This window comes from Columba livia, chromosome 21 (genome assembly GCF_036013475.1).
Source record: "Columba livia isolate bColLiv1 breed racing homer chromosome 21, bColLiv1.pat.W.v2, whole genome shotgun sequence".
Lineage (NCBI taxonomy): Eukaryota > Metazoa > Chordata > Aves > Columbiformes > Columbidae > Columba > Columba livia.
Window position 1 is genome coordinate 3,606,485 of NC_088622.1, and position 13,484 is coordinate 3,619,968.

At 50.5% G+C, this 13,484-nt stretch overlaps 1 protein-coding gene across 12 annotated transcripts in view; it reads right to left on the reverse strand.

Annotated features, from left to right (window-relative positions):
• CASZ1 (castor zinc finger 1) overlaps nucleotides 1–13,484 on the reverse strand; it is a 239,741-nt gene that overhangs the window by 36,060 nt on the left and 190,197 nt on the right. For all 12 annotated transcript variants that reach the window (XM_065037510.1, XM_065037514.1, XM_065037513.1 and 9 more), the window contains 3 exons: nucleotides 11,016–11,585; nucleotides 4,016–4,856; nucleotides 1,212–1,280 (listed from right to left, as the gene is read on the reverse strand). In XM_065037510.1, coding sequence (XP_064893582.1) covers nucleotides 1,212–1,280; nucleotides 4,016–4,856; nucleotides 11,016–11,585 — 1,480 coding nt within the window. The remainder of the gene's footprint in view (nucleotides 1–1,211; nucleotides 1,281–4,015; nucleotides 4,857–11,015; nucleotides 11,586–13,484) is intronic.

Sequence of the window (13,484 nt, forward strand, 5' to 3'; positions counted from 1 at the left end):
TACCTGCCTGACCCAGGGGAAGGGGCTTGCACAGTGGATGTGGGTGAAGTGTTTATACTGTTCTCTGCTTGAGAGGGAAACTGGGGACACAAAGGGTGGCATCTCCTCCCTCACTGCAACACCGGCGATTCCTGCAGCCTCAGCAATAAAAAGGGTGCTGTTCCTTCTGCCTCATGCAAAACTGGGCCTAAACCCCACTGCTTTCAATCCTCTGCTCTCCCAGGAGGCAGTGGGTTGCCACATGCACTATAGGCATCGCTGCTTGAGGAGCTGCAATCGTCCTCTTTCCATGTGGTCTTCTGCCCAGTCTCCTACATCAGGGATTTGGGCAAAAGGGATGGACGGGAAATCACGTCTCGTTCCACTCCCCGGCTAGGGAGGGCACTGCTCCCACCCTTTTCCCCTGCTGATGTGCCAAGATCTTCCCTCACAACCCCCTAGCAGCTGCTTCTGTGTACAAAGGGTGTTTGCAGTGAGTGTCCTCACTGTACAAATGGAGGATCAAACAGGCCAGGGGCAAAGGCTGATGGACCCTTCACATCATGAACTATAAACCAGGCAGGTTTTACACTATAATCTCCTCTGTCCCTCTGGCTCTCATGGCATTACTCACTCTGACCACAACCACCTTGGGCTCCCTCTCAGCATCACTCATTCCTGACCTAAGCTTGCCCAGAGCTGTGATAAGGTGCCCTAGTCTGCACCTTATTCAGTGAATGTTTCTCATATAAATGAGCTGCAAAATTTTCTAGGATAAACATCCCACATTGATGTCGAGACCTGCCTAAGTTGAGTCGCTAGTGAATTCCTTCAGTCTAGATTCCCAGAGGTGAGATGTTCTCTGGTTTCATCCTGCAGGCACTGGACATAAGAGGTTGAACACAGCACAGCAATGGACAGAAAGAATGACAGTCAAGAGACAGCGCTCCCATTTAAATCCTGGGCTTCTGCAGTGAAATATTTTTCCACTATTTGTCACAAAGTCTAACAGCTCTGGAGAGCGGAGCACGCTCTTGGCATGCTTGTACACCTCTCGCAGCTACTGCTCTCCCAAGCTGGGGAACAGAGCAAGTACAGATGCCAGAGGGAAATGGAAGTGCCAGTGACTGGTTTAAACACTTGATCCAGATGGACAAGACCTCATCTCTCCCACCACCACTCCACCCTCTTACTTCCAGCCGTCTCCCCAAGAAAGTGAGAGTTTTGCCTACCTGGCAATATACTTCTGGTAAATATTTACGTCTTCGCTGACAGCTGGTTTGTCAGTGGGTAATCCGTTCCTAATGAGAAACACACAGGACAGAGCTGGTTAGCAGGCACGAACAGGGCACAGTCTAAGCTCCTTGTTTCTCTCACACACCACTGACACACCGGGACAGAAGGCCCAGAAAGACATCCATGGGTTTAACCTCCCTCACCCATACCCTCCAAATCCTGTGCCTTCTTTTTCTAGGGAACCACACAGTCCACCCATCACCCCTCCTGAGTGTTCTCTCTATGCAGGACTTAGTTCAGTTTGTTGGATAAACTAAGAGCAACCACAAAAACCTGTTTTTTTCCACAGAAAAAACTAAATACCCACATACAAACAAGTGATGGCCACATGAAAACAAACACATCCCTGGAGCATCTTGCAACGCTGCCCTTATGTGCACAGAAAGCCTCCACTGTGGGAGAAGACTCTGTGCTTCAGCCATGCCATGAACTACTACACATTTCCTACTGCTACCCAGTCCTGGCAACGTGGCTACAGTGCCCTAGATGGGGCTTTACTGGCCTCCTTTTTTATACGTATGTCCCAACTCCAATGGACAGATAGGGCAACAATGGTATTTATGTATTTTAATCAATGAGAAAATCAACCCAACTGGACTCAACTGTCATGTAAGTCTGGGTTACTTCATTAGGAAGTGGACAAAAGTTACATACTCTATGAATTCAGCAAGAGGAAAAAGAGATACAGGGCCAGACTCCAGGCTACCTACGAGACAGTGGCATGGCAAAGCAAGGCCAGACAGGCTGTATGCAGTCTTCCTCCTCAGTTTTCCCCCAGCCAACCTCCAGACAGCTCAGTACCCTGATTTAAACAAGGACACTTTCGCACAGAGATCACTTGAAGTGGGTAGATTAGTTCAGGGCAGGTTAATAGCATTAGATGGTAGGCGTTCAAATGCATGGTTAGCACGTGTGTGAGAGTAAGGGGTGATTCCTGGCAGGTTATCTGGTCCAAGTGAGAACTGTGAAGGGAAAGCCAGATCCCAGGCACCACAGTTAGCACTTCCTCCACCAGCACAATTAATGGGCTGCTGTCTTTTGTCACAAAAGTGTGTTATCTAGTAAGCACTCTGAAGGAGAAGGGACCAGAGCCTCTTCTGTACCCTAGTGTGTGATGAGGACACTGAGAACTGCAAGTTAAGTCCCTGGCCACCTCCATTCCTGTTGCAAGCCCATCATGATGCCCCAGTCGAGGAAGTCCTGTGGCCAGAGGAGGGATTACCAGGGTGCTGCAAACCCACAGCTGCAGGTGGCAGGAAATGAGCAAAGGAAAGGAAATCAAACTGGGATTCCAGTGCAACACCAAAGCAGAGAAGAAGAGTCTCACAGCCCCCAAGCACAACTCTAGAATGGACACTGAACTCCAGGCAGCCAAGCATTCTGTGGACTCTTCAGGCACAGAGTCCCTGGCCAAGTCACCCATCACAACACGGCACTGTGCCTACAGGAATATTTACACCACAGTGTTTTTTAATAGGAGTCCCTGCCTGCCATCTGGAGCACATACAGGGTTCATCCTGAGCAGAGGCCAGATGCAAATGTTAATAATCCTCTGCCCTTTCCCATACACCTTAACCATAGAGCTCCCAAAGCTGTCTTCAAGCAGCTGGGAGGTGACTTTCACATGAAGACAGTACCATTAGCTCTGTCTTCCAGGTGCGGAAACACCGTAAGTGGGGAATGAGACCTGCTTGAGACTGCAAAGACCGCTCGAGTGAGGATTCAGCCCAAGGCCTCCAAGGCCCACTATTAAACATAAACCAGTCTTCTTCCTTACCAGAGGGCAAGGCAGTAGGATGCATGTGATGGCATTTGCCATGGAAGTGCAGGCCAGAGGTCCTAGACCTACCACAAACGACCCCAAGGGATTCACAGCTCACAACAGCACCAAATTCAGAGTGAGAAATGAGTAAATCCAAACCATGACAAGAAAGCAGAGAAGTCCCTCACTCCCTGTTGCAGCCTCACATACATATGCATCTTTTGTACAGCTACCACCTCTGGAAGCCACATTAAAAAGCAATCCAAGGCTTGGCAAGGCCTTCAGATATCTCCATTCAGTCAATGGCATCACTGCAGAGATTGCCAGCAACATATGTGTAGGAGGTTATTAGTGGTAATTGGGCTAATGAGTTTGCCCAGTCTAAGGGGTAATTGAATCACCTCTATTTGTGTAAGGAACACACAGACTGAGAAGACACAGGCCTGGCCCCACAGAGTGTGTATATGCCTAAGTCCTAAGAAAATTGATGGGAATTAAGCACCAAAATGTCTTCTGAGTTCTGGGACAAACAAAAAGCCCCGTCTTGCTAATGGTAAAGTCAGCAGAGTTTTGCCATTGAGTTAAATGGAAGCAAGAATCAGGTTCTCCTACAGACACAGCTGGATGCCAGGGAACCAGAAGGAGAAAGTAAAATAGCTACAACCTTGACCTTAGAGTGCTAACAGCACCACATTCCTTCATCTTTCATTTTAACATACGAACCCAGGAACCAATGGGCTCTAGATTCATGGTTGTGACTGCTGATGGCAGGCCACATCCTTAGTGCAAAGAAGATAAGAGATTTAAGGTGCAACAGAGGATCAGACACTCCAACAGAGAGAAAAAAAACCACAAAAGCCAAAGCATCACATGAACAGTGCAGTATTTATCATCATATGCACTGGAATTGCCCACTGATCCACACACACTTCAGGTATGATCCTCCACTAATACAAAGATAAGTGAAAGGAGACTTACTTTACTGTAGAGACTGTTCCAGTTGTGATGGAGTCTGTCTTGGAGAAAGTTGACTTCAGGTACTCAGGAGTGTTGAATGGCAATGAGACGGACTGCTCTGGCCCAGCTACAGGAGTGCTGCCGGGGGTACTGGCGAGGGGCGCAGGGGCCAGGCTGGGTGTTGGAGCTTTTACTGGAGTAAGCTTCTGAATGTTCCTCACATCATATTTGGAAGGCCGGCCCACCTTGCCTGTCTTGAAGGCGATGGCTCCTCCCATGTCTGGGCTTCCTTCTCCAGGCTTGAAAAGGTGCAAGTACTTGACGTTTTCTAGGTCATACTTGGAGGCCTTCTTGTAAGTGTTGCCATTTTGTGGCCTGATGCTCTCACCCGTCTTCAGCTTTTGAATGAAGAAGTCGTATTTGGAGGCCCGTGACATCAGGCCTTGCATCTGGGAACTGCTGGGAGAGGGCAGCGGCAGGATGGTGGCTTTGGTCTCCGTCAGCATGGAGGCATCTGGACCTGGCACCCGAATGGGCTGTGCCAGCACTGAGGAAGTTTCTTTGCCGAGCTTGGAGCCCAGCTCCTCAGATTTGGCCAAGTGCATGGGCCAAGAGAGCTGCTCTCCAGCTTTCAGTTTGCGGATGTACTCCTCGTACTTGGAGAAGCGGGCTCGTTTGCTCATGGCATCCTCGCCGGGGAGAGAGGCAGCAGCCGCAGTGGCCTCTGAGGTAGCAGCGTTCAGCTTGTCAAAGCTGATCTTGCGGGCCAGCTCATCCCGCATGTTCTGATCATCGTAGCCAAACATGCCCAGGAACTCATTCATGGTGGTGGCGGCATAATCTCGCAGCGATGAAGCTTCCCCTACAGAGAATCAAAGTGAGAGAGTCACACAAGGCGCTGGTATTTCTTCTCCTCCCATACCAGCTCTAGTAGCGGGGAGGGGGAGTAAGGGGAGATGGGAACATGATCTACTGACGTTTGGCTCACTTGTTAGGTTTTACGACTCTTAAATTAATTTGTTTAAAAAAAAAAAGTAATTAATACTGGGGTAAAATAAAAAGAGTTCATCAATGCCAGGAAAATCAATTTCCTAAATGTTCTAGCCGATGGCTTTTCAGTACATTAAACAAAGTTTCATAAATGTCTCTGCACTCTTGCCTTGGCCTAATATGAAGAAAAAGTAATTTTACTGGAAGTGAGACCAATGCCAATATGCCGTGGTTTGTACAGGTCTGTCCTTGTGTGTGTCTGTAAATGGCAGGAGGGGCAGAGAGGCAGCACGTCTGCATGTGTAAGGGGGGGCAGGAACACATGAGATACACTGTGTGTGTTGTGGATGGCATGGTGCAAAACAGAGAAGGGAAACACAGCAAGACAATGTATGGGGTGGAGCAGGAGGAGGGCAGAAGGGAGACGTGCAGAGCAGAGAAGCTGCAGAGGTAGCAATGGGTGAAGGTGAGGGAAGAGCCGCAAAGGCTGTATGTATGAGAAGCTCGGCAGTGAGGGGTGGGGGTGAGGACTGCAGAAGGCAAGACAAAGATAGGGTAGTGCCCCATAGCTGTTGCAGTCCTTCCCTGTCGATTTTGTAAGGTTTCTTTCCACCCAACTTCCTTCCTTCCCAATGACTGGAGAGCTCCTACTCTCCACGTGAAAAGGGGCCACAGCTCAGTGAAGGCTGCTGAAACCCACAGGGAGCTTTCTGAGCAGCCAGGAACAGCTTCCACTGAGACCAGGAAAGGGAAAAGTCCATACAGGTGCAAAACAGGTAAGAAACAGCCTTCTCTCCATGAGGATTTGGACTGAGGACAGACGGAGCTGTTGCCCTGCTGTTGGCTCCAGAGAAGGGCAGAAAGCCTGTTCTCTGCAGTGTGGGTTGGGGAAAGGGCAGGAAGGGCTTCATCTACCTGATCACAAGGAGGAAGAATAAGCACAAACTGTCCTTCCTTGGGTGTCTCCCTCCCCTCCTCCCTCAGGCAGTTTCACAGGCCACCAGGAGGGGAAGAACACACATCTGGAGGTCACCCAATATCACTGTAAAGGAGGAAATAAAGATTGCTCTGACGTGCCAGCTTGGACTCATTTAGGCTTCAGTCTGACACAGCGCTCCTCCTCCTCTCCCTCTTGCTTTCTCCTGCAGAGTAAAGATTTACGGTGTGCAGGATTCCTTCAAACCTCCCTCGTCATCTTTTCCAATCACTCCAGCTCTCGTGGGCAAGCACACTCTTTCACAGGGAGCCAGCACAGGCAGGTACACTGGCAGCAGAATGGAGGTTCTGGGCACTGGGTCCAGCTCAAACCAAATCAGCACTGCCTTGAAACACAGTGGAAAAGGAAGGCACCAAAACACAGCCACGGCTCAGCAGATCCAAGACCTGAAAATGGACCCCTAGGATTTGGGGGATGACAGCCAATGATGCCATACACACAGGTATGCACATACATGAGAGCATTTCTGCACACACAAGACCTCATCAAGGAGCAAAGTCAAGTTCAAGAGCCATCAGCTTCCACAGGACTGTACGGAACAGACTCCCTGCAACAGGCACTAACATGTGCAAGACCATGACAGTCGTATTCCTGTTTCAATACTGCCCAGTATAGCTGTGTTCATGCAGCACAAGTGCTGCTGCTCTCGTTGCCTGTGTACATGGTACGTGCAAAAGACAATGCAGCGTTTGGCTCAGGCTGTAGCTTTTTGTCCTCACACCCCACCACGGGTCAGTATTAATCTTAAAGGACATGAAACGCACAGTCATGCCCCACAGTGTCCAATAACAAGACTTGTCAGAAGGAAATTACTCCATCCCCAGAGGCAGGATCACTCCATCTGTGCTTCCCCACTTGGCCCACTCCTGTGGCCCCTCCAACACCCTACCAAAGCCATCAACTTTATTTTTCACACACATATTAAATAATTTCATCTTGTTTTAAAGCAGTTCCCCTTCTCACCTCTTTTTCTCTCTTCTCTACCTCCATTTCAGTGCAATCCTATGACCCAACTGAAGAGATTAAACCCATGAAATCCCTACCGGGTCTAACACTTCTCTCCTTCTGTTAAATCTGCTTTCCCTGTTCTGCTTTTTCTCTCTTTTTGGACCTGTAAAACAATCCCCTAGGCTCCTTCACAATGCCCTGAGCTCCAAGCACTACACAGAAAAACTCTAGCCAGCTTGTGCCAAACTGCAAGGGAGAAAGAATACCACAGATAGGATCTGATAGGAAATTAAACTATTAAGTGTGATTTTTACTAGCTTTAACAGCTGCCCTGAAATCCAGCCAACCCCTTTCCTTCTTTATCCTAACCTGCAGCACACAAAAAAGAGGGGAGACCCCCTTTTTCAATCCCACATCTCAAATCAGTTTTACAAATTCCAGCTTGGTTCAGGCCTCACAGATATCACAAATCCAGATAAGAGATGCAAGAAAACCCAGTATTTTAACACTTGAGAAAATTAAATGTTGTAGGAGACCAGCTCCTTTTTAAATGTCTCTCATCTACACACCTGGTCTTTGGTATCCATGTGGCTAGACCTCTCAATTTGTGCAAACAATGAGATGCAAAACCCAAGACCATAGGAAAGGGGGAGTTTTCAGACCTTTCTTTGAGCTTTGCAAAGTCTGAGCTTGAGTTCAGGTTTCACTAGCCTGGGTTTAATCCCCTCACCCCCCCAAACACCTTGCATTCTGCTTTTCCACCAACAAAGCCCCCAAAGCCAAGACAACCTTCATTTATTTGCACAGACACCTAACCGTAAGAGTAGAAAACCCTTCCCATACCCTCAAGAAGACAAAAGTGAAGCAGGACAGTGGTTGGAAAACAAATCCCTGTGAAAAGTGCACAGCCCTGGAAGGCACAAGGGGCAATGTCCCTGGGTCTACATTCCCCTCCCCTGCTCCGCATTTTTCTCTCCTTTTCTATGTGATAATAAAAGGGCTCCCTCTCCCCTTGCTGCTGCTCTCCATTTGTGGGCATTGCCAAAGAGCAGAGATCTGTCTGTCTCGGAGCAGCTATCGTATCACAAAGGATCCGAAGCTAGCAAAAAAGGGGCTAAAAATAGCCCGCAGCAGCACACTATATATGGAAGGAAAAGCAAAACAGCCCAAATGGAGTGCAAGGTCTGATACTGGGGGATGGGACATCCCAGCCAGGGCTCTGTCCTTTATTCTGCTTGGGAGGGAACACATATCGACTTGGGGGCTACAGGATAATGAGCAAGAACCCGGCACTCATCATGTATGTTCTCCCAAGTGGAGTTTCCCTGGGAAATCATGAAGAGAAACCCCCCTTGTTGAAAACAAGGCCAGTATTCCCTTTCTAAGAGACATAGCCAACAGGCTAAGAAAAGAAAGGAGAACTTTGAGAAAGCTTGTAAAGGGAAAGCTCCTGGTGACTACTTTACCCCACTATAGCAACAGGCAGAGTGAAGAACATGGGACTGTAAAGGAAAATATCCCTGGGTATGTGTGCCTCAGTGAGAGACTGTGGAAAGGGATCTCTGTCCGAGACTCTACTGGGAAATCTAAATGCTATATATAAATGTGTGTAGAGAAGTGTGGGTCAGTCAGTGTGCAGGACAGGGTGCGTGAATGAATGAAGAATCATATCTGCGTGTCCAGATCAGCTTCTGACACCCATCTCCCGACGGACGCCAGCTCTGTGACTCCTGAACGCCTCTCAATTTCAAATGCTGCTGAGCACGGCCAGCTCTGAATCCTCCATGTCCTCAGAACCTTCAAAAGCAGGTTCCTGCGATCACTCCCCCAAAAGCCACACTGACTGGGAGGGCAGAGCTGTATTCCTCTCACCTGACTGCCTTCTGCTACCCCAACCCAAAGGGAAAAAAACCCTCCTTTTTTGTATGGGCAGTTCTGAATCTCACTGGAATAAACTTAACTCGCATCTGGTAGCACCAGGTCTGAGAGGACTCAGTGATGAACAGCTTAAAATCCATCTTCTGGAACATGGACAGAAAAAGACAGAGAAGAACCCTGTCCTTTCCAAAGCAAGGCATGTTTCAGTTTGTGCTTTCCAGGGAAATGTTGCAATGACATTTACAACAGGGATCTCGAAAGAGACACTCCAGACCTGGCAGCACCTCTGTTTGCAAGTCAAATAGGGGGTGGGATTTTTGTAAACAGGACCCCCATGTGCCATTACCTGCCTTAAGCATAAACGAGTCTTCAGCCCCCCATGAATGCTATACATTTTTGCCTAGTCCTTTGACAATACAGCCCTACAAACGCGTTTTACTGACGACTCCTCCAGTGAGAAACCCCAGTTATTTGTCATTATCCCCAGTTTGGGAACATATTTTTTACATTTAAGTTCCCCTCCTTTTAGTTTTCATAGCAAATAAAAGCTGCAAAGGGAGGGAGGGAATTAAAACAAACTAAAAACGGAGTCCAGGCACAATCACCTTGTGTCTGGGAACGACAAGGGCTTTCCTATCAAAGGAAACTGAAGGTCACACTTTTCCTCATTGATCTTGCAATGTTTGTTAATTACTCTGTCACTGATGTGGCGAAGGATAATTAAACAGCTCTGTTTATATCTTATATGCATAATTATGTGCGCTGCCACTGAACTCGTGAAGACTAGAGAATGTGCCTCTCCAGAAGGGGAACGGACAGACGGAGATGAGTTTCAGCTGCATTATTAACAGGAGGAGGAAAACATGCGCGCACACAAAAGGAGGAAAGTTTGATGGATTCACAAAGTGCTGAGACCGGGGAGGGGTGCGTGCAGGTGGAGCAGATTAGGGGAGATCTTTCAATTACAGAACCAATCCAGCTGAGTGACAAATTGGGGGAGGGAGCTGCTTTGCCCTCATGGAGAGAATTCAATTTACTCTAAGTTTTTACCAAGGTTTAGCACTCATACACCCCAAAAATCAATCTGGGGCAAACGTGGCTATCAGAACTGGGAAAGAAATTGAGCTGGAGCTTTCCCCAATATCTCTTGCTGAATTCAGCTTTTGAATAAACCAGGAAATAAGGCAGAAACTATCTGAAAATAAGAAAGGTGCACACAGCCTGGGGGAGAACACCTCATGGCATCGCAGGCAGAAGCGGTGGGGGACACAGAGGTTTGGAACCGACAGACTGAGCAGCTGGAGCTCAAACTCGGGGTGCAACAAGGGACCGGTGTGGGGACAGCTCTCCAACAGGCCCTTATGCGACACCCAGGGAGGGGCAGCTGTCCCGGCGGGCCAGCCGCAGAGAAGCGCCGAGGACGGGCAGCCCCGGCTCCAGCACCAGAGGGCAGCGCCCGGCGCCCCTCACGGGATGTCCCGCCGCCCCGGGCTCTCCCCGGCACAGCTCGGCCTCCCCACCGCTCCTTCCCCCAGGAAAACCTGCCGCCTACCTCCCGCCGCGGCTTCCAGAACCTTCTCCCGGCCGGCGGGGCGGAGCGCGGAGCAGCCGCCTCAGCAAAGGGCATCGCACAAGATGGCGGCGCCGGCGCCGCACGTGCCGCCGCCCGCCCGGCCCGGAGCCCCGCGGTGAGCGGGCGGGCCCGGGGAAGGGGCGGCCCCAGCGCGGCCACGGGCGCGCTCACACAACCCTGCCCGCAGTACAATGTGCTGCACCGCGATGCAACGCCCTGCAACGCACTGCGCAGCGTGCATGCGAATATCCTGCAAAACACACAAGGGCACTCTCTGCTTCCCCCGCCCCCCATGCGTAAATACATGACCAGGAAACCAACACACACCACTGAAAGCTCTATCGGAATGGTGTGAAGGAGCCTGAGTGGGCAGATCTACTCTACCAATGGATCTACGGGCTGGAAAGAGCCATCCAGCCACATCCACTCTCACACGGCCCTCTGGGGAAGGGGAGGCTGAACCAGAGGAAAACTCAGCATGGTGACAAGAGCAAAATGCCCAGTGGCCAGAGAGGCCTCTGCGCGGGGGCTGGGGCCTTCCCCCCAGACAGTCGCTGGCACGGACACACTGTCCCACAGAAAACACCACCGTGAAGCTGCCCCGTGCAGGGAGGCGGAGGGGACACAGATCTTACCTGAGGTGGTTCCTCCCCCCAGCTTGGAGCCTGTCTCGCCACTGGAGGACCGGTAGGCATCGTCCTTCGAGGCTGTCCCATCCGAATCCCTGTCGTCCAAGAAGCTGCCATCCTGCGAGCCCCTCAGAGCATCCGCCTCGTCCCCGTTATCTTCCTCATCGCTGCAGCCCTTGGGCTGCACCATGTAAACCCCTTCGGGGGGCACCTCCGCGCTCTCAGCACCCTTACATTCCTTGCCCTCCACTCGCCCCAACAAGGGCTCCTCGTTGTATTCCCCGTTCACCCACTTCTCAATCACCTCCCTCCTTTTGTCCTCCTCGATCTTCTGCACGTGGCTGAGTCCATCTGAAAACTCTGTCCCCAGCTCCTTGGTCCCGGGCTGAGGCAGGTCCTTGTTGCTGCCGTCCCGCTGCGGCCCCTTGTCCGCTCGCGCCTGTTCGGCTCCCCCGTGGTCGAAGACGACCTGACGGCTCAGCTTGGCACAGATTGCATTTAGCTTCAGGCCGCCTTTGCGCTTGGCAGCCATTGTGGGTTTTCCTGAGGTTGCGTCAGTGCATATAGTTCTTTCAGCTGGAAAAAGAGAGGGAAAGAAGGAAGGAAGGGCATTAGTGGGGTCAGACAACTTGAACCCAAACAGCAAATAGCTGGTCCCAACCCAAGGGGTCTTCGGGCACGGCCAGTGTCATCCTTTACAAGGTGGGATGCCATGTTTTTAAGCTCCCAGTGGACACCCCATCAGGAGAGCCTGAAGGGAGGCACCTTCTGAACCCGCTGGTACCAAAGGATGCCGCTGGCCTCCAGAAACAGGCCCATATTCACACTGGGACTGAACGGGGCTCAAAAGCTCCCAAGCATCTCAGGCAGGTGAAGGTACGGACCAGCCTTTGCTCCTGGCTCAGGTGGGACACAAGGTCTGTTAAAGCCTGACCTGCTCCCTCCTTCAGGCTGCAGCACCACCTGCTTTGAGCTCCCCAGCTCCATCCCAGACGCGTTGGCTGCCAGAACCACACCAGTAACTGCACCCAAGCATCTGTAGCAGGGAGAACAGCTTCCCAAATCTAACCCTAGGGATGGTGAGGAAGTCACTGGATGGGGTTTACGCGTAGTCTCAGAGAAGAGAACCAGGATGCACCAGGAAGAACCACTATGGGATGGGAGCCCTGGACTGGCGTGTGGCAGTCGTATGGGAGAAAATTGCTGTGGGTTGGTATCAGTTGATCAGGCCCCTTTGCCTGCTCGATCACTCGCTCTTGCGCACACACAGGAAATTCTGCTCTCACACTTCCCAGCACAATCAACTAATTAGTGTGGGTTTGTTATTTTAATGTAGTTTATTCATATGTGACAGCTAGTAAAGGAGGGGTAAGAGAAAGTGGGGGGAGAAAGGAAGAAGGTAAGGTCTTAACTTCAAGGTCACAGAGAATCTTCAACAGTCCCTATCAGAGTCACTTGCATAATTATCGCACCAAAAATTAACAAGATTCAATCACAAATAAAACAAAAAAAAATACGCTAAAGCAGCTGCATTGTCTTATTTCCCTCTTTATTCATGATACCTCTGAGAGACACCCAGACTAAGAAGGTTTAAAGGTCCCAAGGCAAGAAACCTGCCCCCAGCCTGGCTCTTCCCCCAGAGACCCTGCTCTGTGACCCAGCGCTTGGGAAAATAACCTGATACAACAGCTGCCGGACACGTGCCACCGCAGTTACTGTGGGGACATTGCTGGACATCCCTCCAAAACGTGCTCTTGGACTTTATGTCATGTTGAACAGGGCCTGTCACATTGAGAGCAAACTGAAACCGTCTCCAGACCTCAAATGGTGAGGACGGTTCCTCCCTGGCGGCAGCTCAGCCCACACCTCCCTGTCACCAGCGCAGAGGTGCTGCTCCACAGAAGCACGGTGAGATTAATCAGACCCCCTACAATGCATCCAGAAGCCATCGTGACAGCCCCTAATCCTGTAACATGACAGCCCAATACAAACAGACTGAAACTTTAGACCTGCTGTCCGAGAGCCAGAGAGTGGCTGCTTAGCGTAAACTCCTGACAGCTTCAGACACTTCCCTGTCGAGGACTGCAAGAAAAATAACCCCATGACAAATATATCAGCCCCACACACAAAGGGAGGCAAAATGTACCCCTCCTCTTTCCAAACACACGTCCCCCCAGCACTAACACCTCTGTGAAATTATGCTTTCATGAAGGCAAAGCACACATTTCTCCCCAACACATACTTCCCCATCTAGGAATTAGAGCTGCTCAGGAGCTGTGTGCGCGCTGGCACGCTCCGTAAATGCAGTCACACACATAGGGGTTAAAAAGACCCGTCTCCCCAAAATACATTCCTGTACGCTTCCCCACGCATCTCCCTTTCACACGTTCCCCCACCACACACGCACAGTCCTCGCGCGTACAGACGGGCACAGACGCCCATGAAGCTGCAACAGTCTCTGTGTGCTGGCACCTT